Source organism: Pelobates fuscus, chromosome 5 (assembly GCF_036172605.1).
Source record: "Pelobates fuscus isolate aPelFus1 chromosome 5, aPelFus1.pri, whole genome shotgun sequence".
NCBI lineage: Eukaryota > Metazoa > Chordata > Amphibia > Anura > Pelobatidae > Pelobates > Pelobates fuscus.
In genome coordinates, this window is record NC_086321.1 from 371617468 (window position 1) to 371643599 (window position 26132).

Consider the following 26132-nt stretch of genomic DNA (forward strand, 5'->3'; position numbering starts at 1 on the left):
TTAGTAGTGGGGATTTTGTGCACTCTCTTTAGAAGACGAAATTCGTCATTGTCTAATTGTGTTGTTTTTGTACATTTAACCCCTTAAGGACCAAACTTCTGGAATAAAAGGGAATCATGACATGTCACACATGTCATGTGTCCTTAAGGGGTTAAAGGGACACTATAGTCACCTGAACAACTTTAGCTTAATGAAGCAGTTTTGGTGCATAGAACATGCCCCTGCAGCCTCACTGCTCAATCCTCTGCCATTTAGGAGTTAAATCCCTTTGTTTATGAACCCTAGTCACACCTCCCTGCATGTGACTTGCACAGCCTTCCATAAACACTTTCTGTAAAGAGAGCCCTATTTAGGCTTTCTTTATTGCAAGTTCTATTTAATTAAGATTGTCTTATCCCCTGCTATGTTAATAGCTTGCTAGACCCTGCAAGAGCCCCCTGTATGTGATTAAAGTTCAATTTAGAGATTGAGATACAATTATTTAAGGTAAATTACATCTGTTTGAAAGTGAAACCAGTATTTTTTTTTTCATGCAGGCTCTGTCAATCATAGCCAGGGGGGGTGTGGCTAGGGCTGCATAAACAGAAACAAAGTGATTTAACCCCTTAACGACGAGTGACGGACGAGGTCCGTCACTCAGGGGAATGCGTTAATGACGAGTGACGGACCTCGTCCGTCACCCGTTAAAATTAACCCCAGATCGCCGCAATCGCGGCGATCGCGGGGTTAATGGTGCTCCGGTCTGCCTCTGCATTAGAGGCAGACCGGGAGCACCGGATCGGGCTGTCAGAGTACATGTGCCCGCTCTGACAGCATGCCAGAGCGGGCACATGTGCTCTCTATACTCACCTCCGCCTCCCTGCACTTCCTGGTTCTGTGTGAAGTGCAGGGAGCCGGATCTTCAGTGATCCTGCCCCCTGGTGGAAAGAAAATATAGTCAAATTAAAATCCCCCCCCCCCTTTACCCCCCCTTTACCCATTTTAATAAAAAATTAACCCCTTCCCTGCCAATTGATCACTGACTACAGTGATCAATTGGCAGGGATTACATTTTACTAAGATCTGATTTTTTTTTTTAACCCCTGAGGGTTAATTCTTTTTTTTTTTAACCCTCAGGGGTTCAATTTATTTAATTAATTAATTTAAATATTTTAAAATTATAAATTTAGCTAGCTGGGGAGGGTGGAAGTTAGTGGGGAATTGGGGGATTTAGTATTACGCTAACTAGGGGTTAACGTTAAAAAAAGTTTAAAAATACGCTTTAAAAAGTTAAAAAATTAAGTTAAAAAAAAGTTTTAATAACATTTAAGTAAAAAATGTAAAAAAATAAACCCTTTACCCAGTCCAAATAAAAATTAACCCCTTCCCTGCCAGTCGATCACTGCCTACAGTGATCAAAATACAGATCACAGTATTATACTGTTCTAATTTTTTTTTAACCCCTGACGATTAACTTTTATTTATTTTTTAACCCTCAGGGGTTAAATTTATTTAATTAACTAATTTAAATATTGTATAATTAAATATTTTGCTAGCTGGGGTGGGTGGGAGTTATGGGAAAATGGGGAATTTACTGTTAGTGCTGCTTACTGCTAGTTAGGGGTTAACGTAAAAAAAAAGCTTAGAAAAATGTTAAATCTGTAAAAAAAAGTTTTACGAAAGTTTAGGAAACTTTAAAAAAATGAATAATCAAAACAAAAGTTTAAAAAATAGTTTTAAAAAGTAAAAAAAGTTTTAAAAAGTAAAAAAATACATTTAATAACGCTCATTACCACTACACCTGGTACAAGCTAGCGGAAAAATGATCCCACGCTAAGGTTCAAAATATGCCTTTTGAAATACCCTGGGATGTCTTCTTTAAGAAATGGTATGGCTTTATGGGGTATTTGGATTATATAGCCTGGTAAAATACTCTAAAATGGGACATGGGCACAGCGTAAAAATTCAAAATTTGAAAAAAAATGGAATGGCTCTGTCCCAAATGTGCCCCTCCGATGTCCACATATACCTGGCAAAGGTACATACGGGGGTATTTTTGTACTCAGCAGACATAGCTGAGCAACATATGAAGTATTATACAGTGGTAGTACACATAAGGTTTGCAAAATATACTGTGCAAACTCACTTTGTGTGTCAAAAAGGCAGAAAAAACGCTTATTACCACTACACCTGGTACACGCTAGCGGAAAAATGATCCCACGCTAAGGTTCAAAATATGCCTTTTGAAATACCCTGGGGTGTCTACTTTAAGAAATGGTAGGCCTTTGTGGGGTAGTTTGAATTTAAAACCTGCAAAGATGCTTGGAAATTGCACATAGGCCCGGCGTCAAAATTCAAAGTTCGGTCAAAACTGATATGGCTTGGTCTCCTATATGGCACTGTAGCTTCACAAAATAGTGCCATAGACATACAATGGGGGTGTCCTTTTACTCAGAAGACTTAGCTGAGCATAATTTGGGGGGTTTGAACTTAGTGGCACACATGAAATATACAAAATGCCCAGCAAAAATGCAATCCGTATGTAAAAAATGCACAAAATTATTTTTTACCACATACTTTGGCATGTAATGGTAAAAAAATGGGGGCATGTTAAGGCACAATATGCACCTTATGAGATACCCTGGAGTGTCTTCTTTTACAAATGGTAGGCCTTTGTGGGGTGTTTTGAACAGTAAAACTGTTATAATACCCCAAATGGAAGCATAGGCTCATTAAATCCGTCTCTCAAAATTCTACTGTGAATACTGAAAAGGACAGGTCTCCTGTATGGCACTGTAGCTTCACGAAATAGTGCCATAGACATACAATGGGGGTGTCCTTTTACTCAGAAGACTTAGCTGAGCATAATTTGGGGGGTTTGAACTTAGTGGCACACATGAAATATACAAAATGCCCAGCAAAAATGCAATCCGTATGTAAAATATGCACAAAATTATTTTTTACCACATACTTTGGCATGTAATGGTAAAAAAAATGGGGGCATGTTAAGGCACAATATGCACCTTACGAGATACCCTGGAGTGTCTACTTTTACAAATGGTAGGCCTTTGTGGGGTTTTTTTGAACAGTCAAACTACTATAATACCCCAAATGGAAGCATAGGCTCATTAAATCCGTCTCTCAAAATTCTACTGTGAATACTGAAAAGGACAGGTCTCCTATATGGCACTGTAGCTTCACGAAATAGTGCCAAAGACATACAATGGGGGTACCGTTGTACTCAGCAGAAGTAACTGAACACATAATAAAACTTTGTACAGGAATAGCACACACCAAATTTACAAAATACACATGAGAAGTTCTTTGTTATAAGTTTGTGTGCGAAAACCCCCAAAAAACACAATTTTACTCCAATATTTAGCAGAGGTTGGCGGTAAAATGGCTACGTAGAAAGTGTCAAAACAACCTTAGGTAAATAGCCTGTGGTGTCTACTTTATATAAATATATACTTTTGTGTGGCAATTTTGTTTTCTTTTATGGCTATTAGGCTTACAAGACAAACATACCAAATTCTAAAATCGCTCCACATAAAAAGTTTATTTTACTCCTTGTGCTTTGTGACCTGTAACTACCAAAAAAAACTGAAAATCCCAGACACATTATATATTCTGTAATTCAGAACAACTAAATGAATTTATTTTTAATTACTTTCCTTAACCTGCACTAATTATGTACACATTATTATTGCAAAAACTGTAAAAAAAACACACAAAAATTCATTTTTTTGCATATTTCTGTATTTTTTTTATAATAAATAAGCATTTATATATACATGTGTTACATCAAATTAAAGCCCTTTCTGTCCTTTAAAAAACGGTATATAATATGTGTCGGTGCAATAAATTAGTAAAATGCAAATTGCAGTTGAACGCAAATAGCAAAAAATGCAAAAAATGCCGTTGTCATTAAGTGAAAGACAAGCTTCTGAAGCTCTGTCCTTAAGGGGTTAACTCCTAAATGACAGTGAATTGAGCAGTGAAATTGCAGGGGAATGCTCTATGCACTAAAACGGCTTTATTTAGCTAAAGTAATTTAGGTGACTATAGTGTTCCTTTAACATAATTAGACACATTTTATTACCCTTTAAATCTGAATTAAAGGGACCTCATCAGGTATAATAAAATCTCATTGTTTTACTCAGCTCGATTGCCAGTAATAGAGGAATAAATTCTATATCAAACTGCCCAGTAATTTACAAGATTTTCTTCCATAAAGTACAATAAATTTGCACTTTGGTAGCCTTGAGTCTGTTCAAGTTATGGTGTCATGCAGCAGGTGTAAAAGGTCAAATCTTTGTCAAAACGTCAAAAACTTTCTCTCGCTTACTACTGAGGTTGTTAACAAAGATGAAGGATGAAGAAGTGTTTGTCTGTCTGTCTGCCTGTCTGTCTCCAGCAGAGACAGTAATGCTTAAGTGGCCAATCTTGGCTTGGAGATTCATACAATTAATAACCTGCATCTTTAAAGGTCCCATATTAGTTGTCCGATCTATCGTACAGTGTCCCACCAAGGAGATATTTTGTAAAGTTAAAATGAAGCACGCTGCTTGCTGGACAGAATAACTGTTGACTGTGCCCAAATGTGCAGAGTTAAATGAATAATGGGGGAATAGTTATCTCTGTAACATGGGCAGTGTTGTGGCCTGATTCTATTGTCGCAAAATACCAGCAGGCAGCCATTTTAAAGGTATCAGTGATGTTAAGCATGTGTAGTACCTGATCATAGTGTCCTTAAAGGCTGTAAATGATTAATGCCCTTTTAATGCCCGCAGGCTTTAAAGATGGAGGACATTGTCATAGCAGGGATAGCAGGAAGACTGCCAGAGTCAGACAATCTACAGGAATTTTGGGAGAATTTAATCGGTGGGGTGGACATGGTCACAGAAGATGACAGGAGGTGGAGACCAGGTATGTGAAAAATGAAAGAATAATATATTAAGGTTTTCTCAAAAATCAAACAAGGTGTAAATGATGAAACAAAAGGTACCCAGTTATGTTTATAAAAAAATAATGTGTTAATCAAGCGATATTCTTAAGGCACAACTGTGGCTTGTCGCTGAGTAGAGGCAAAGTTCCAGGAGGTATAGGAAGATGGGGCTCCCTAATTTGCCGTTTAAGGCCTGCTTGGAGATATTAAGAGGATAACGGGATCCATATACTGCTCTCTGGTTACCTGCTAAACCTTGATTTTACCTTAAAGGACCTGGAAAGTGATACTATTCAAATAGCTAATGTACAATGTTATCTATCTAAAACTAAGTATTAAAGAGCTTTATATAGTGTCAAACTATAAGTACAGTTAGTTATGTTGAAGTCAAGTCATTATACTATTTTATAGATATATATATATTTTTAGGATGGCGGGGTGTCATTTAAAATATGATGAAAATGAAACTGAACTGTTAATTTTGGTTGCAATATTTGATTTCCAGGTCTCTACGGTTTACCATCAAGGAACGGAAAACTGAAAGACATTAGCAAATTTGATGCCTCGTTTTTTGGTGTACATCCCAAACAAGCGCACACGATGGATCCACAGTTACGTTTGCTTTTAGAGGTTTGCTACGAGGCCGTAGTAGATGGAGGTAAGAGCAGATGCCGTTAAATGGACTCAGTGGTATAAAAAAAAAAATCCCTGTTTTATTAATGCTTTAAATAAAAAAATGAAATACCTTCAAAGATTATGAAGCTGTGCATCTGAGAGAAACTGACGGCAGATTCAGGCAGACCATGTCCCCACCAGGAAGACCCTCTTTCCATCAGAAGTGTCTCAGTCTGATATGATCTAATTTTACCCGCAAACCTCATCCTAGCAAATAAATTAATGAGATAAGTAGTTTTTCCCACAGCCATCATCACATAGGGTGCACTACTCACCACGATATTTGCAAAGTTGTTGCAGTGCTTAGACAGACCGTTTTAAAGGAAACTTCAAAGTACCATAATGACTGCATGTTTATGTAGTAGTTATGGTGCTGATAGACTGCGGTGCCTTCTCCGTGTTATGAGTCCAAACATTTCCTGCATGTTGCTAATATGAAAGTTCCACTTCCTCTAGTAGCATGAATTATTTCATATTTGGAGGTCAAAAAGTCCCTACTGTTTCTCATTAAAACTGCCATGTAATTACCGGTGAGCGCCCGAATAATTTTTGCTTTCTTATTTATGTACTAGGGCAGGGGTAGGCAACCTTTTAGCAGCACTGTGCCGAAATATGATTGTAATGTCCCGTAGCGTGTCGGTCCTATTTCTTTAAATTGAGGTGTGCATGTTATACTGCATTTGCTTTGTATCGTTGTATTTGTGCGTATATGAGCTATTATATTGTATATGTCCATTAATAGTGTATCATGTATAATACCTATGAATTTGGGCTGTGTATGGGGGCTGCTTGTGGAATTGTGTGTGTAGATGGATATGTCACATTGTGTATTTTATAGTGTGTGTATGTGTGGGGCTGTTTGGGGTATTGCATGTGAGAGGCTGCATGTGGGGTTGTGTGCATGTATGTGGATTGTTGGTGGTGTTGTGTTTGTGCGGACTGTGTGTGTGTTTGTATTATTTGTATGAGGGGAGGGTTATTCTGCAGCTCTGAGGCTTCCCTGGGTTTTAGTGGGGACCAGGCTGGCCAGGTACAGCTCAAGGACAGAAGCTGCAACAGGAAGCTGTGGGCTGCTCTACTCCTGTGTGGATTCCCATTCACAAGTGCTGGGAGGAAGTGATCTGAGATCACTTGCTCTATGTGCTGCAATGCATAAATGGAGGATTGTCCTTCACCACCTTTTCGTATTAGCAGATATCTGAAGTTTCATTGGGACTCCTGACAGGCCAGAGCCTCTTTGGCTCTTGCAGCCTTGAGTGCCGTGCAAAGGCACCTCGAGTGCCATGCATGGCACTAGTGCCGTAGGTTGCCTACCCCTGTACTAGGGTTTGCCAGCCTGGTATGGTATTTGAGAAGAGTGCGGGTTACTCCTATTTTTTTTTTTTTTGTAAGTCTTTATTTTTGCAGTGCTTATAGTAGTTACATGCGTACATATGGTACCCCAACGGCATTCCATACGTAGGTTTCAAAACATTTGTTACATAGGATAATGGATGAACAGAGCACATTTTTGATTAGTTAATACAAACGAATATCAGTCGATTAAGAACATTAATTGAACATTTACGTTGAGTGTCCTCGCTTTAAAGTGTAAACGTTGGTCTGGGTCTGCTATGTGGGAGTGATGGGTGTACATGCGTTACTACGATTGCTGTTGTAGGTAATGATGTCACACTATGGGTAATACAGTAAAAGGTATATTAGGGCACATAAGAGTCTGCGGTGTCAGCTACTGGAAAACACGGAATTTTATGCAGGTTCCGGCTAGACTACGTGATAAATTGCAGTTATCGGGTAATGAACCCCCTGATCTGTCGTCATGTCAGAGCTATATATGCCTGGTAGTGGGAGACAGGGTAAAACTACACCATAGGTTACATGCAGATTAAAGACACGTTTATATGGGAGATCACGTTAAGCTAGCTGGCAAAAGCATCTCTGCAGCCCAGATAACATTATACCATGCGGTAAGCAGGGAGACAAGAGTGGTAGCAGGCTTCTTTATGGTAGCCCATCCAGAATCGGGGGGGGGGGGGGGGGGTGGCAGAAACTGGGTATCCAAAGCGTGAGTTGGTGAGAGTTCCTGCAGGGGGACGTAGAGAGAACAGGTACTACTAGTCCACAGAACAGTCCCATTTGGCCCATGCCGGTTCCTGGCTTGTAGGTCTAAGGTGTCAGTCCGCTGATGTGCGCCCCGGGTCCGTTGGCGGTCGCTGTGGGCTGGTGTCGCTGCGCCACAATCCCTTTGGTGGCTGCCCTGCTGTCTAGGGCCGCTGGTCGTCGGCCTGAGGCCTGTGTAGGTGCTCTTGCCTTTTGCCATTGGGCCCATCACCAGGTCCGTGGGCCCAGGGTTCCGCCGGGTCGTTACAGTAGTCGGTCAGTTGTTCGGCTAAAGGTATCAGTGCCGAAACAGCAGGAGCGTCCCAGGCTTCTCCCTGGGTGTATGAAGAAGCGCCCGGTTCAGAAGAAGAGTGAGCGGGCCTCTAAACGGTGGCATACATAGGTGTGGTAGTTGGAGGGTGACATATGCCAGGGGCATCTCTGGGTGTGAGGGACCCCGTGTGGCACCACCCCGCATGCAGGAATACAGGAAGGCTGTTGGTCGGTCTGTGCTCGAGGTAGCTTGCTGTGCTCGCATGGCCTCCGCCATCTTGTGTGCTGGTCGCGGGTTACCCGTTATCTGTGTCTCCGAGGGTAGTGGAGTCTGGCTTGGTTTGGACCGGGATCACCCCCCCGGTCCGGTGGGGGGGAAGCAGGACCGGGTCCACCGGCTCTTCACGCGGGTCGGGCTCCGTCGGGCGGGATAGTGTTGCGGTGGCCGTCCGCTTCACTCACCGCCAGTATAGGTCTCGCCTGGTGCAGCGGGCCCCATCCTCCGAGGGACTAGAACTGCGGGAGCAAGCCTCTCCTCGTCTCGGCAGCCCGGTTACATCGAGGGTCGCAGGTAATTGCCGGGATTTCCCCTTAAAAGTGCACTTTGTTGGCTATTTGTGGGCTATTTGTGGCCCTATGTGCAGGAGCTGAGCTGTCCTGCGACCGCTCAGCTTGGCGGCCCGGCCCCGCCCCCCGGTTACTCCTATTTTTAACATATTTGGATGACATTGATCAGCTGACCCACTTCGCCTGATATTGCAAAAAAAACATCAATTTATGAAATTAAACTAATTTATAGAAAAATGTTTTTAGGCGACAAAGTGAAATATATAAGGTCGTAGTGCCTATGTGCATATAGGTCCGCGACGTCTTTGCTGTAATGTAAAGAATACCGTTTAGAAGCTACTCAATTTCTGATTCTTTTTGAAATTCATAATGCAAGTCCAGATTTGCTATTCAAATATAAATTCCTGCAGGCAGTCGTTACCAGAGGCAATAACAAGCAAACAAAAAAAATGTCTTTTATAATATATGTAGGGTTTTTGCAAAACATATAAATATCTATTATTTGTATGTTGATTGGTTGTGTAGTATTTTTATATAGTTTGTTCTATATCCATCTCTATATTTTATATCATATTTCCACTTTAAGGAACACATTTAAATACCTAGTATGATATAGAACGTGTTTTTCATGTGTGATTTTTTACATTTTGTTTTTAAGGGTGTATTCTTTTGTTTTTGATGAGTACCATTAAATTGGGTGATAGTAACAACCCCTGGATGTTGGGCTAAGGTAACATCCCCAGGACATACTTGGAAACCAGAGTAATCTGAATGTACCTTTCCTGGTTAAATACTTTGTTATTATTTTGTTTGTATCCTTGTGTGAGGGTATTTGTTCTATCAATATATCCAATCAATGGCCACTTTACTGTGTAAACCTTTCTAATACTGGGTAGGACGCTCCTTTGTCCCCCCCCCCCCCCCCCTCCCACCCCATTCTTTATGGTATGGGTTCTACAAGGTGCTAGAAAGAGCGCATTGTAATCCAAGGGCCGTGGTGACATGATAGCATCACTTAGTTTATGCAGATTTGTTGGCTGACTAATCATGCTGTAATCTCCAGTTCCAACACATCTCAAACTTACTTTCTTAGATTGAGATATGGTGACTGTGGAGGCCTGAGATATGGTGACTGTGATGGCCTGTGATATGGTGGTAGTGTAGGCCTGACAAATGGTGACTTTGGAGGCCTGGGTGGGATATGGTGATTGTGGAGGCCTGAGATATGGTGACTGTGGAGGCCTGGGATATGGTGATTGTGGAGGCCTGGGATATGGTGGTAGTGTAGGCCTGTGATATGGTGACTTTGGAGGCCTGGGTGGGATATGGTGATAGTGTAGGCCTGGGATATGGTGGTAGTGTAAGCCTGATATATGGTGACTTTGGAGGCCTGGGTGGGATATGGTGATAGTGTAGGCCTGGGATATGGTGATTGTGGAGGCCTGTGATATGGTGGTAGTGTAGGCCTGATATATGGTGACTTTGGAGGCCTGGGTGGGATATGGTGATAGTGTAGGCCTGGGTGGGATATGGTGATAGTGTAGGCCTGTGATATGGTGGTAGTGTAAGCCTGATATATGGTGACTTTGGAGGCCTGGTTAGGATATGGTGATAGTGTAGGCCTGGGATATGGTGATTGTGGAGGCCTGTGATATGGTGGTAGTGTAGGCCTGATATATGGTGACTTTGGAGGCCTGGGTGGGATATGGTGATAGTGTAGGCCTGGGATATGGTGATAGTGTAGGCCTGTGAAATGGTGGTAGTGTAGGCCTGATATATGGTGGCTTTGGAGGCCTGGGTGGGATATGGTGATAGTGTAGGCCTGGGATATGGTGATAGTGTAGGCCTGTGATATGGTGATTGTGAAGGCATTTGAAATGATGATTGTGGAGGCCTGAGTGTGGCAGACCACTGGCACCTCGACTGGGTACCTCTGCCAATCACGCTTCCTACAGAGTACAGAAAGCACTGCACCGGACACCATAACCACTGTAGCCTCGTTAGCTGCCGCAGCTTGGCTCAGGTCTCACTGTTCCTTCCCACCCTGAACCAACACCTAGATCCAGCTCCCAGTGGGAAGACCTCTCCTCCAAGAGAGTATAGCAGGTATATTAATCCAAAGAGCAGGATAGCAATCCCCCCACACATGAGCCAAGGCTTAATGCTGGGAAGTAGTCTGTTTAATAGCAGCACAGTTACAGAATTTATACAAGTCACAAACTCCTTCCCTGTGCCTGAGAGATAAGTGAGTGAGGAACTGTACAAACTCAATTATCTCCAGGTACAGAAAAACATACAATTTACAAACACCCCAAAAGTACCCCTAAAACACATAAAACCTCACATCCCCTGACAGCCCTGATTTGGGTGACCAACATATTGAAAAATCACCCAGATCGGTTTAGGGGTTCGGGTTTTCATGGAAGTCATAATTTGACCGATCGCACACATGGTCCTATGCCCAAAAAACAGTTCCAGGGAAAAAGTGGTTGCGGTCGGTCAAGTTCGGTAGTTTAAAAACAAACCTAGTCAATCGTCATACCGTGGAGCTTGTTCCCCTCATCCAGATGAACGATTCTACTGAACAGTACCCTTCCAGGTGGTGTAGCAACGAACGCAGGCGATGATGGAAGTCCAGCGGTGTTCGGAAGTTTCAGTGTCCGATTTCAGTTCCATGAACTCGACACCCAAACACCGCTGCCTGCGTTCGCGGGAACAAGATGGAACCCAGACCAACAATTAGAAAACTGCGGTTAAAATCGTTAAGAAGTGATGATAGGGCTTAACAAGCCCCCGGGTGGTCCATAGTTCATGTGTCAGTTCAGCTCCCGAACAGCAAAGTAAAATGGCACGAACTAAGTCGTTTCCCATGGTTTTTACAGGGCCCATAGTCCTGGGGCAAGAGGCTGGCAAGCAGGCTCCTCCAGCAGCCCGTGGTGAGGTTACTTTCGCCACACTGAGATATTGTGACTGTGGAGGCCTGAACTATGGGGATTGAGGAGGCCTAAGATATGGTGATCGGCGAGGCCTGTAATATGGTGATTGAGGAAACTAAAACAAACTAAAACGCTGCACAGGCAGACTGCTTGCACCATTACCACTTCAAGACACTAAAGCGAAATCGTTTAAAGGACCTATTGTGCGCCACCCACGACTGACTGACCAGATATTTGCATTAATGAGCAGATGTACAGGTGTGTGTAAGAGTAAAAAAATATGACTTTTAAACAGGATTCCAGTTCATAATTATAATGTGTAAGTGATGCTTAGGATCAGACCTACAAGAATGGACACCCCGTCTTTTGGGAGATATACAGTCTAAATTTCAAAACCTGCATGTCATTGTGACAATCAATTTCTTGTTAAAAGACTGCGGAGAAGCGTATATGTGTGTATTGCCTGTCTACACATACCCCTTGGATTAGGGGTCATACACCCGAGTTGAGCTACCTATTCGTAGGCATTGGTGTCCTATAAAATTAGTTTATTTTACTTACACACCTAAATACTAATGCCATGTTACTTGGATCATAATACAGAAGCTCCCTGCCACACTAGACCTGCTTTGTGTTTTATTTTAATTCATTAATTCTTAATAGTCTTGTGCATTCTCTGATCCAATTTTTCCTTTTTGGTTATTTGAAAGATGCACTTGAGATTCATTAGGTCATCATTTGAACTGAAAAGAGGCCTGCGTAATAGCTATGTGACTATGCGTGCAATGTTGTCTAGCACTATTCAAGCGTTTGTTTTTTTTAAATGTTTGCTTGAATACTAGTTTTGATAAATGTATAATTGGTTCTACCATACCTTTATCTTTTCTACCCACAGCAGTATGATGATGTCACTATTACAAAAATGCAATCTGTAGAATGTGAGCCTAAATAAAAATCGATTGACAAAAAAAAAAGAAGAAAAAGACTGTGAAGATCTTATTGTTGGCAATTACTGGTTATAAAGTGTGGTGTCAATCAAAGTGATGAGGTGGACCTTAATAGAGAATAATACTCCCATCTAAAAATTGTATAGGCCAGACTGATAGCAAATGCATAGACATATAGGGACGCTGTAAGCAAAATAAGAGCCTATTGGTGCTCCATGTGATAAACCATTTCTCTTTGTTTGCTTGCTGGCTCATTTAGTATCATTGGTTTAATGAAATAAATATGTTTCTGTATATGGACCGTTGCCCTTCTTCTGTTAAGATAGACATAATGAGTACAAATATGTCCTCAGCAGTCAGATATCAGATGTGCATTAGCCTCATCCCCCAATGACACTCATGGCATTGGACAATATCTAGTTTGTTCTGGTACGGTGGCTTCCTCAAGGACCAGCAGTTTTTGGTCGATGTGGATGTGTTGCGGATGTGTTGTGATTCCCTTGTACATTATTATTAAAAACAAAACACACGTTTATTTTATTATTGTCCTTAGGTATCAACCCATCTGAACTTAGAGGAACCAACACCGGAGTCTGGGTGGGTGTTAGTGGATCAGAAGCAGGAGAAGCTTTCAGTCGAGATCCAGAAGAGTTGCTTGGTTACAGCATGACCGGGTGTCAACGTGCCATGTTCGCCAATCGTATCTCTTACTTCTTCGACTTAAAAGGTATCATCAAAAAGCAATGACTGACACAGACATTCAGTGCTTAGAAAATGCAGTTTTAATTTTTTTTTGACGATCTTTATTTACGTTTTGTGTCATTGTTTTACATTTTATTCGTTTCATCATAGTGTATCAGTATGGTAAAAGTATAGCAGCGTTGAGATTGCATTTAGACCTCGGATAACATAGACACATTGCCACAACCTTGGGCTTGTCTTTCAATTCAATACAAAACTGCTTTCTGCCTCATGGGCGTTTGTGACCTTCGTTCGCTGTCTCGCGTCTAGTATATGTTTTGTGTGCGTGGTTGTCTGTGGTTGTCTACTGGTGACCGTGGTATCATTTGTTACGTTAAGACCTGTATTTGCGGTCATGGTTCGTATCCCTGACAGGGGGTTGGGTCATCAGCCCTTTATTTCGTCTGAACTCGTAGCTGCAAGTTTAGTCGTTGACTAGTTAACCATCCCGATAGGTCGTTGTGCCAGTGTTGTGTATCACGTCTGTAGTGGTATACAGGTCGACAGTTTTAACTTTTATTCTTCACTTTTTGGAAATTGCTCTCCTTTCCAGGTCCTAGTCTGGCCATCGACACTGCTTGTTCCTCCAGCTTGTTGGCTTTAGAGAATGCTTACAGGGCCATCCACCACGGTCAGTGCAATGCAGCCATCGTAGGAGGTGTCAATGTGCTGCTGAAGCCCAATACCTCTGTACAGTTCATGAAACTTGGAATGTTGAGTCCTGATGGAACCTGCAAATCATTTGATGCATCCGGTAAGAGAACATTAAAAAAAAAATAGAACATATAGAATGCAAAATAATGGCTTATATATAGAAAAAGCAGAATGATGGCTCACATCAACAAATGGTAGTATGATGGCTTGTGTATGTATAAACTAAAATAATGACTCACATGTATAAAGAGCAGACTTTTTGCTCACATGTATAAAGAGCAGAATAATCGCTCACGTGTTTAGAGAAGAATAATGGCTTACATAAAAAGAGCAAAGTTGTAAATATGAAGCAATCAACTGTAGACTTCACTTGGTTTTCCGTATGCTCTCAGCCCCACTTATGTGTGCACATGTAGCCTTGTTTGTGTGTGTGCTGACGTTATGTGAATGAATGTTACATCTGATGACATTGCCTCTTCCTGGATACTAAAGTTTAAATTATCCCTGTTTGGCAATAAATGTGTTAAAGTCACAGGAGCTTTAGCTTACAGTCTGTGTGTGGCTGATTGGCTGCCCAGGGTTCCAATTTAGAACTTTGACATGTATACACATGTAAGTACTTCCAAATATCTGTGCAAACTGCAGGTGGCTCTGTAACGTATTGCTGTGCGCTAATTTGGGGTGAAAATCACAGGTCGAGGATCAATTATAATAAATTAGTTCAAAGTAGCATGAATAATTCTTTAAGTTCACATATGTACAATCCCTCTAATTATAGTGGTTAACAAGGTGGATTCAATGTCCTTACAGCGGAATTCTAGGACCATGTCCTCTGGTTTCCCACTAACAGGGTTAGTAAGCAAACTGGAACATTTCATTAAGTCAGCTTCTCTGTCCTCAAATTCGAAATTCACTTTATATTCTTACTTTAGTAAATAAAGCTGTAACAGAGAAAGTTAGGTAGGACATTTAAACATTAGCTGTTACGGAAGTCCATACATAAATTGCTTTTAATATTTTCTTGTTAAGACTTGCTGGATGATAAGTAGTTTGCTTACGAAATCAACAGCTGTCGCTCACGTTTTGCTTTTTATCCTTTACAAGGAAACGGGTACTGTCGCTCCGAAGCCGCTGTCGCAGTATTAGTCACCAAGAAGTCTTTGGCAAAACGAGTTTACGCAACTATTGTAAACGCGGGAAGCAATACTGATGGATATAAAGAGCAAGGTGTGTTGTATAGAATAATATATTCTCATTATCTAACCAGGTTTACCCTTATAAATACTTTAAAAAGATATATATGTTACAATACTTATATCACATACAACAGTAACATCAATGTTTAACCCCTTAAGCACACATGACATGTGTGACATGTCATGATTCCTTTTATTCCAGAAGTTTGGTCCTTAAGGGGTTAAAGGATCACTATAGTGTCAGGAAAACAAACTTGTTTTCCTGGCACTATATAGTCCTAGGGTCCCCCCCACCCTCAAGGCCCCCCCTTACCTTAATACAGCACCGTGCTCCCTCGGCGCTGGTGACCTCTCCTCCCCCTCCGACATCAACTCCCGAGGGGAGCCGAATGCGCATTCTAACCGCCCATAGGAAAACATTACTCAATGCTATCCTAAGGGCGTTCTGCATGCTCAATGCGATTTTTACATTAAGCGTTGCTGAAGCAACTGTAGCGCCTGTCAGGAAGACAGCCACTAGAGGCTGGATTAACCCCAAATGTAAACACAGCAGTTTCTCTGAAAACTGCTATGTTTACAGCTGCAGGGTTAAAACCTGGGGGACCTGGCACCCAGACCACTTCATTGAGCTGAAGTGGTCTGGGTGACTATAGTGGTCCTTTAAGTTCAGTTGCAGTAATAAACTAAGCGCAGACACATATATGTCAGTTATTTGAAATGAAGATATTTGTGAATATAAATAAATATCATTATAAATTAAAATGTCAACAAAAACTTGGTGCTTAGTATAAAAATCATCAGGTATCAGTCAAATGCAAGCATGTTATCTGCTGCATATTTACACAAAAATGTGTGCATGGACACATAGTGCTCCCCCTAGTACAATAAGATATTTATGTCCGGTCACTGGGAGTAAATGTTAACACATATATCTCTGAATTGTTTGAAACAGTCATTTTGAACTTAATCCCAGTTATACCACCTTACCAGTAAATGTCTTTGGAATAATGATATATATCTGCCTACATCAAATCTTCATAGATTATAAAATTGTTCTATAATTGTAAATCGCTGCAGAATATGTTGTCGCTATATAAATTCTAATAATAATAATAATTTGAGGGTCGTCGTTATTCTAACAAAACCCAGGGAGCTGTCCATCGTTTACTTTTTATTTGTCAACAGGTGTGACGTTCCCATCTGGAGAGATCCAACAGCAACTGCTGACCTCTCTTTACAGAGACGCGGGGATCCCGACCAGTGAGGTTGAATATGTGGAAGCCCATGGCACAGGCACAAAGGTAATAGAAAAAGTCTCCTAAGATCATATTGTCATGATTTGCTCTCCATAGGTGGTACATTTACTTGGGATCCCATCCATTTTAGTGCCACATGCCTTCAGCTGAACCTCATATGACTCGGTGTGTTCTTCTTGTTGTCCTCTGCAGGTTGGGGATCCTCAGGAAGTCAACGGCATTGTCGGTGTATTTTGCACATCAGATCGGGAACCTCTGTTAATCGGATCCACCAAGTCTAATATGGGACACCCAGAGCCGGCCTCTGGTCTTGCTGCTTTGGCCAAGGTAATAAGGCTGTTGACTAGAATACAGATGACTCATTAGGACATTGATTGTCCTAATGTGTGTAGAATTGGGGATGGAATTGGGTGAAATGTAGACAGAACTAACTGCCACTCCCATCTGCCCTAAGTTCAATACAACGCCCTGGAGATCCAGTAATCAGCTGCAAACAAGTGCGGATTCAGCAAATTCCTATAGCACACCTTGTTCGTTAGAATCACCAAACATACAATATACACCAAACCAAAAAAACAAAATTGCTACATGTGTTGTTTTTTCTTTTGTCAATCTTTATGCCAAATGGAACTACAGATAAAAGAAAAATGAAGGAAAATCCTTGAAGTGTCTGTAATATATACTTACTACATGTCACACTTTCCTGGATTGGTAAACCGGAATTAATGAGAAATGGAATATTTTTTTTAGTGATGTCTTATCTTGCACTGGCTTCCCAACATTTTAATTAGAACCTTGCCGTGCACAGGGTATATATAGATATACATCTTGGTTTCTGTAGTATTTTGCTATGAAAAGTCAGTATTGTATGGATCAATGACATGCAACTAATATTGTGTAATTTTGTCTCGTTTTATCGTCTCTTCTGAAACCTAGGTAATTCTTTCCCTGGAGCATGGAGTCTGGGCTCCAAACATTCACTACAAAAACCCAAACCCTGACATCCCTGCCCTGCAGGATGGACGTATCAAAGTTGTGTCTGAACCCACCCCAGTTAAAGGCGGAATTGTTGGTATCAACTCTTTTGGTTTTGGTGGATCAAACGTGCATGTCATTCTCAAACACAATGAGAAGAAGTCCTCCGATCAGGTAACCCTTGCACTCCCTCGACTGGTCCAAATCTGTGGAAGGACACAAGAATCAGTGGAGAGCCTGTTACAGCAAAGTAGAGACCTGGCTACTGACAATTTCATACACTTATTGAATGATATATCTGGGGTTTCACCGCCAGCCATGCCATATCGAGGTTACACAATTGTGGGAACAGACAGTGACATTAAGGAGGTCCAACAGGCGCAGTCCTCTGGAAGACCCCTCTGGTACATCTGCTCAGGTAAATAAAAATGCTTGTCAAATATATTTGCTCTACATTCCCTTCTATGTTAAAAACAAATGCAGTGTGATAAATATAGACCTACTAACTAATGGCTTATCTGGAAAAATATGCCAGTCGCATGCTAGGAAAAATAATTTGGTGAAAATGCTGATCAAGTCCGGTTTGGTAGCAAAATACTTAAGCAGACTTTCTAATTCCGAACTGGCAAGGGGCATCCACTCAATAAAAAAAACAGACTGCTCTGAATTGCTTTATCATGTTAACAAAATGTTATTGCGGTCACCACCAAGATAGGTAGATTGTTTGCACTTGTAAGTTTCTTTAAAGAATAGGTCATCCTTTAAATAATAATAAAAACTGGAGATAATATTGATCAAACTAGGCTTAACAATATTTACTGCACCTGGAGGTGAAGACTGATGTATGATGAGAATGTCATTGACTCGCATAAACTATCACATTTATAAACTTTGTAGGAATGGGAACACAGTGGAAGGGAATGGGCCATAGCCTTATGAACCTTCCCGCATTTCGAGAATCTATCCTGCGCTCTGATGAGGCACTTAAGGGAACAGGGTTAAAAGTGTCTGAGCTTCTCCTGAATGCAGATGACAGCACCTTTGAAGACACAGTCCATGCTTTTGTGGGTCTTGCTGCTATCCAGGTAGGAAAATTATATTTTAGTTCTATGTAGACTCTCGAGTTGGTCACCAAAATAAAATTCCACACACTGATCAGCCACAACATTAAAACCACTGACAGGTAAAGTGAATAGCATTGATTATATCATTACAATGGCACCTGTCATAGTGTGGGGTATATGAGGCAGCAGGTGAACAGTCAGTTCTTGGATTTATTGTGTTGCAAGAAGGAAAGATGGGCAAGTGAAAAAATCTGAGTGACTTTGACAAGGTCCAAATAGTGATGGACAGACAACTGGGTCAGAGCATCACCAAAACAGCAAGACTTGTGAGATATTCCCAGTACGCAGTGGTTGGAGCTACCAAAAGTTGTGCAAGGAAGGACAACCAGTGAACCGGCACCAGGGTCATGAGCGCCCCAAGGCTCATTGATGCATGTGGGGAGCAAATGCTAACCCGACTGGTGCAATCACACACAAGAGCTACTATAGCCCAAATTGATGAAAAACATAGCGCTTGACATTAGAAAATTGGAACTAAGTTGTTATGGTGGCAGTAGGTCCCTGGCTCTTGCTTACCTTCAAGGGTTAAACTATTAACAAAAGGTTTAACTCCAGTCTTCCAGCGTTGGTCAACTCTGCCTCTGAACGTCCGTTACAGTCTAAGGAGTCAAACAGGAAGCCTTGATCAGGGGTGCTCAGCCTATCAGGAGCTCCTAATTCACAAAACCAAGAGAGAAAATGTGTGTATTTTTCTCACTACGATTTGTGAATGGGGAGCTCCTGATAAGCTGAAAGAAATTATTATGGTGCCAGAAGTGCCTGTTGGTTGAAAAAGACAGACACCAGAGTTTCCTTTAATCTGCAGATTGCCCAGATTGATTTGCTTAAATCAATGAAACTAGAACCAGATGGAATAGTTGGCCACTCAGTTGGAGAATTAGCTTGTGGATACGCCGATAACTCCCTCAGCCATAACGAGGCCATTCTCGCTGCTTATTGGAGAGGTCGATGCATCAAGGAGGCCAAACTTCCTGCTGGAGGAATGGCTGCTGTCGGTATGTAAAATACACAACAAACGTCTCCTGAAATTGAAATGTAAAGTTAAATATCACAGTCTTTTTTTTTTATATAGTATAAGGTGTTTTTTTTTTCCTGAAAAGACAAAGAATTTGTCTTAGATAGACGTATCTCAGTTCAAAGAAACATTGTGTATAATCAGATTGTGAGACCCAATACAGATTTTTTTTTTTAAAGGGGCAGCATATTTCTTTCCTTGATTACTTTCAAATAATGTAAACCAAAATTAATGAGCTGATAATTAAATCTCAAAAGTGTTGTCCATTTGTTCAGAATTATTAAATTGTTCTTCTACTTAGATTAGTATTAGCCATCTTGTTTTGAATAATTTGGGAGGCCATTGTTATAATTTTATATAGTAAAGCTGTAATCTGTGACTGTAAAAAGGAAAACAAAATGGCTGCTCCCAATAGTGTTAGTGTGTTAGGTTTGCCCAAATATAGATTTTAACTCTACCCCACATATGCAGGTCAGGTAATAAATCCCATGTGTCTGTTAGTTTTTAGAATTTCTTGAGCTCTGTAAAGTTATGGAGCATTGTTCCTCACAAGTTATTGATTAGAAGGTGGCCGTTTCCATAGGTTTGCATAATATTTCTGAATCCTTTTAGGTTTGACTTGGGAGGAATGTAAAATTCAGTGCCCACAGGGAGTGGTGCCAGCCTGCCATAATTCCGAGGACACTGTCACCATATCGGGTCCCCAGGTGAGATTTTCTCTGTCATATTTTAGGTACCGAGGATGAAAAAGTCCATAAATGCAAAGTACGGTAGACTTGTTATCCACAAATATGTGAATTATAATATCTGCTTTATATTATTATTCACATCTAATCTTTATATTTTGTTTGACAAGTCTTGAGAAAGTACATACCACGCTTAACTAATTCCTTCAGCTCTATTAATATGACCTCCATGGTACGACACATTTAGTGACTGCTTACCGTTTCCCAGACGTTCTATAGAATCCTTAGTTTAGTTACTGTTTCCAGACGTTCTATAGAATCCTTAGTTTAGTTACTGTTTCCAGACATTTTATAGAATCCTTAGTTTAGTTACTGTTTCTAGACATTCTATAGAATCCTTCGTTTAGTTACTGTTTCCAGACATTCTATAGAATCCTTAGTTTAGTTACTGTTTCCAAACATTCTATAGAATCCTTAGTTTAGTTACTGTTTCCAGACATTTTATAGAATCCTTAGTTTAGTTACTGTTTCCAGACATTCTATAGAATCCTTAGTTTAGTTACTGTTTCCAGACATTCTATAGAATCCTTAGTTTAGTTACTGTTTCCTAGACATTCTATAGAATCCTTAGTTTAATTACTGTTTCCAAACATTCTATAGAATCCTTAGTTTAGTTACTGTTTCCAGACATTTTATAGAATCCTTAGTTTAGTTACTGTTTCCAGACATTCTATAGAATCCTTAGTTTAGTTACTGTTTCTAGACATTCTATAGAATCCTTAGTTTAGTTACTGTTTCCAAACATTCTATAGAATCCTTAGCTTAGTTACTGTTTCCAAACATTCTATAGAATCCTTAGTTTAGTTACTGTTTCCAGACGTTCTATAGAATCCTTAGTTTAGTTACTGTTTCCAGACATTCTATAGAATCCTTAGCTTAGTTACTGTTTCCAAACATTCTATTGAATCCTTAGTTTAGTTACTGTTTCCAAACATTCTATAGAATCCTTAGCTTAGTTACTGTTTCCAAACATTCTATAGAATCCTTAGTTTAGTTACTGTTTCCAGACATTCTATAGAATCCTTAGTTTAGTTACTGTTTCCAGACATTCTATAGAATCCTTAGTTTAGTTACTGTTTCCAGACATTCTATAGAATCCTTAGTTTAGTTACTGTTTCTAGACATTCTATAGAATCCTTAGTTTAGTTACTGTTTCTAGACATTCTATAGAATCATTAGTTTAGTTACTGTTTCCAGACATTCTATAGAATCCTTAGTTTAGTTACTGTTTCCAGACATTCTATAGAATCCTTAGTTTAGTTACTGTTTCCAGACATTCTATAGAATCCTTAGCTTAGTTACTGTTTCTAGACATTCTATAGAATCCTTAGTTTAGTTACTGTTTCCAGACATTCTATAGAATCCTTAGTTTAGTTACTGTTTCCAGACATTCTATAGAATCCTTAGCTTAGTTACTGTTTCTAGACATTCTATAGAATCCTTAGTTTAGTTACTGTTTCCAGACATTCTATAGAATCCTTAGTTTAGCTACTGTTTCTAGACATTCTATAGAATCCTTAGTTTAGTTACTGTTTCCAGACATTCTATAGAATCCTTAGTTTAGTTACTGTTTCCAGACATTCTATAGAATCCTTAGTTTAGCTACTGTTTCTAGACATTCTATAGAATCATTAGTTTAGTTACTGTTTCCAGACATTCTATAGAATCCTTAGTTTAGTTACTGTTTCCAGACATTCTATAGAATCCTTAGTTTAGTTACTGTTTCCAGACATTCTATAGAATCCTTAGTTTAGTTACTGTTTCCAGACATTCTATAGAATCCTTAGTTTAGTTACTGTTTCTAGACATTCTATAGAATCCTTTGTTTAGTTACTGTTTCCAGACATTCTATAGAATCCTTAGTTTAGTTACTGTTTCCAGACATTCTATAGAATCATTAGTTTAGTTACTGTTTCCAGACATTCTATAGAATCCTTAGTTTAGTTACTGTTTCCAGACATTCTATAGAATCATTAGTTTAGTTACTGTTTCCAGACGTTCTAAAGAATCCTTAGTTTAGTTACTGTTTCCAGACATTCTATAGAATCCTTAGTTTAGTTACTGTTTCCAGACATTCTATAGAATCCTTAGCTTAGTTACTGTTTCTAGACATTCTATAGAATCCTTAGTTTAGTTACTGTTTCCAGACATTCTATAGAATCCTTAGTTTAGCTACTGTTTCTAGACATTCTATAGAATCCTTAGTTTAGTTACTGTTTCCAGACATTCTATAGAATCCTTAGTTTAGTTACTGTTTCCAGACATTCTATAGAATCCTTAGTTTAGCTACTGTTTCTAGACATTCTATAGAATCATTAGTTTAGTTACTGTTTCCAGACATTCTATAGAATCCTTAGTTTAGTTACTGTTTCCAGACATTCTATAGAATCCTTAGTTTAGTTACTGTTTCCAGACATTCTATAGAATCCTTAGTTTAGTTACTGTTTCCAGACATTCTATAGAATCCTTAGTTTAGTTACTGTTTCTAGACATTCTATAGAATCCTTTGTTTAGTTACTGTTTCCAGACATTCTATAGAATCCTTAGTTTAGTTACTGTTTCCAGACATTCTATAGAATCATTAGTTTAGTTACTGTTTCCAGACATTCTATAGAATCCTTAGTTTAGTTACTGTTTCCAGACATTCTATAGAATCATTAGTTTAGTTACTGTTTCCAGACGTTCTAAAGAATCCTTAGTTTAGTTACTGTTTCCAGACGTTCTAAAGAATCCTTAGTTTAGTTACTGTTTCCAGACGTTCTATAGATTCATTAGTTTAGTTACTGTTTCCAGACATTCTATAGAATCCTTAGTTTAGTTACTGTTTCCAGACATTCTATAGAATCCTTAGTTTAGTTACTGTTTCCAGACGTTCTATAGAATCCTTAGTTTAGTTACTGTTTCCAGACGTTCTATAGAATCCTTAGTTTAGTTACTCAGACATTCTATAGAATCCTTCATTTACTTCTTCAGACATTCTAAAGAATCCTTCATTTAGTTCTTCAGACATTCTATAGAATCATTAGTTTAGTTCTTCAGACATTCTATAGAATCCTTCGTTTAGTTCATCAGACATTCTATAGAATCCTTCATTTTGTTCTTCAGACATTCTATAGAATCCTTCATTTAGGTCTTCAGACATTCTATAGAATCCTTCATTTAGGTCTTCAGACATTCTATAGAATCCTTCATTTAGTTCATCAGACATTCTATAGAATCCTTCATTTAGTTCATCAGACATTCTATAGAATCCTTCATTTTGTTCTTCAGACATTCTATAGAATCCTTCGTTTAGTTCATCAGACATTCTATAGAATGCTTGTCTTACAGACTGTTCTCAAGAGTTCTATAAAACACACAGTTACACAGTTTGGTATATAATTGTTCTAATTATTCTCTTTTCTTGTTTCAGAGTGTAATACAGAACTAACTTTGTCTCTTTGTTATGTAATAGGATTCTGTACGGGAATTTGTTGCAAAACTGAAGAAGGATGGGGTGTTTGCCAAAGAGGTTCAGAGTGCAGGGGTGGCCTTTCACTCATATTACATGGAATCTATTGCTCCAGCATTGCTAAACGCATTGAAAAAAGTAAGTTAATAGACTTGGGTTCTACTGGCACCCAGTAGCACCTTAAGTGGGAGAGACCCCACCTATTTAGCCCCAATGTGGGCCTTGTGAGTAATGAATTATTATAACTCAGGTCCATTCCCTGCTTTCCGAGAATAAATCCATACATTGTAGGCCAGCATTGTCCACGTTATTATGGTTTGATCTTTAAGATAATGTAGGGCTCTCGACACTAATATGATAATGCAAGAAACTCCAAGGATTCTGGGATATCGCTAGGAAATATGAGCATGTACTCCAACTGGGTAAACTCATTATCATGCCTAGCCAGGAGTGGACTTCTACTGATTGGAGTTGCAGAGCCTCCATTCGACCTGTTTATAGCCAGGTTTAATATTTAATTCAGAAGTCTGAGAGTCTTTTGTGGACAGTAGAACCACCTGCCTAATAATGAATATTTAATAGAAGGGTAGTCAGTTTATTTGAATAGAAGAAAAATACTAATAATTGTACAATAAAGTGGTTCTACTTTGGTTATAATAAGTCTCATCAATGTATCATCTTAGGTCATCTCTACCCCGAAGAAACGCTCGTTCCGTTGGATCAGCACATCCATCCCAGAGTCCCAATGGCAGAGTGATCTTGCACAGTTCTCGTCTGCGGAGTATCATGTTAATAACTTAGTGAGCCCTGTGCTATTTCAAGAAGGCCTGCAGAGCATCCCTTCAAATGCCGTAGTTGTGGAAATCGCCCCCCACGCCCTTCTTCAGGTTTGTATATCAGAAAGAGCCATACGGTTCTGCAGAATATGATGTTGACATATAGTAATAATATTATTAAGGTGTTTTCTTGACTAGAAGTTTTGTACTTTTAGATGCATGTTAGTATCATGTAGTCAAAGGGGACAGCTGTTCTAGATTTGAATTTCCCATTATTCTTTGCTAGTGTCAGTGTCATTGAATTATTTAATGTGGTGACATTCAATTAGCGTTAGACAATGGATCTCTTAGCGGGATATTCATCGGTCACTGAGTGCATGACCCAAAGTGGTTTTATTTTTTTTAAATATCACATATCAAAACAAATTGTAGACAATTTCAATACTGAAAACGTCCAATACACGGTGGGTCGAAAGGTAGATCCCATCTTTTGTAAAGCTACACCTCCCAGAATACTTTGCAGGTCTTGAGTAGTTCTATAGCAGCTGAGAAATCAACCGTCCGCTCTGTAGTTACTGCAATGGCGAGACCGGTTTGAGTTCCTTTTCTTGCGTTTGTGCGCCAATAGTTCGACATGTTTTGCAATGCTCAGTGTCAGTGACTACCTGAAGAACGAGTGAATATAAAGATGTCTCTCACCTTTATGGAAGCTTTGTGACCGATTTACCTAGCCAGAATCATGATCCAGCTACGGTCACAGCTGGTTTACATCATCGTCAAACATTTTCCTCCTTTTTTTGCCAAAGCATTTTGATTGCATCAGCAGTTCAATAAAGTGCATTGATCCTTTCCATTAGGAAATCAGTATACTGCCCGTCGATGCAATAAATGTTTTTTTTTTTTTGCATAAAGAAGTTCACAGTGCCCATGGAAAGGCTGCTTTAACCCCTTAAGGACACATGTCATGATTCCCTTTTATTCCCGAAGTTTGGTCCTTAAGGGGTTAAAGTGGAACTATCATGAAAAAAATTTACATTATGAGAGTTATTCACTAAAATGAGAATTCAAAGTACATTTAAAGTAACACTAAAATGTCAGGAATACAAACATGTATTCCTGAAACTAAGTTTACATCCCTGACCCTGCTCTGATTGAGCGGAGAAGGTGATTTTAGTCTCCCATACCAGGCTGGTCTCGTTGCAGCTGGTCCCATGTCGCTCGGCTTCTTATGGTTTAGATCAGAAAACTTGATGAACTCAGCCAATCCTATGTATTCCCACAGTAAAGCATTGGGAGGCTATTGTGCATGTGCGGCAAAACGCTGTGCCAATTAGCATCTCCTCACATAGATGCATTGAATTAATGCAGAGCGTGGAGACACTGAATGCCAGTGCTACACACTAGGAAGCACCTCTAGTGGCCATCTGAGTGACTGCTACTAGAGGCGTTACTAGCCAGGAATGTAAATACTTCTGCAAGGACAGGCGATAGACACCAAGCTGTAGTGGTTCTGGTGACAAAAGCGTCCCTTTAAGGCCAAAATATCAGAACTGGAAAAATTCTCTAAGTCAGCTACACGTTCACTTCGGCTACTTTGACCCAAAATGTGAAATGCACTTTGACTTCAAACTTTTGTGAATAATGTTGTATATTTTGTAGCTTACCTTCCTATATACTAGTTTGGAAAGGTTTAATGACCATATCCTTATAGTTTAAAGGATATTGTCAGTTTTGGTTAATCGCCCTCTCTCCAGTGTGAGCTGCTGTGCTCAC

At 39.8% G+C, this 26132-nt stretch overlaps 1 protein-coding gene across 1 annotated transcript in view; it reads left to right on the forward strand.

Moving 5' to 3' along the window:
- The window catches only part of FASN (fatty acid synthase), a 57711-nt gene that overhangs the window by 7144 nt on the left and 24435 nt on the right, over positions 1–26132 (forward strand). Inside the window, exons 2-14 of the mRNA XM_063456196.1 lie at positions 4773–4908; positions 5433–5585; positions 12979–13152; positions 13720–13920; positions 14925–15047; positions 16202–16317; positions 16465–16599; positions 17209–17665; positions 18145–18332; positions 19177–19366; positions 19999–20093; positions 23587–23721; positions 24267–24470. Of these exons, the coding sequence (XP_063312266.1) occupies positions 4782–4908; positions 5433–5585; positions 12979–13152; positions 13720–13920; positions 14925–15047; positions 16202–16317; positions 16465–16599; positions 17209–17665; positions 18145–18332; positions 19177–19366; positions 19999–20093; positions 23587–23721; positions 24267–24470 (2298 nt within the window). The 5' untranslated portion in view covers positions 4773–4781. The remainder of the gene's footprint in view (positions 1–4772; positions 4909–5432; positions 5586–12978; positions 13153–13719; positions 13921–14924; positions 15048–16201; positions 16318–16464; positions 16600–17208; positions 17666–18144; positions 18333–19176; positions 19367–19998; positions 20094–23586; positions 23722–24266; positions 24471–26132) is intronic.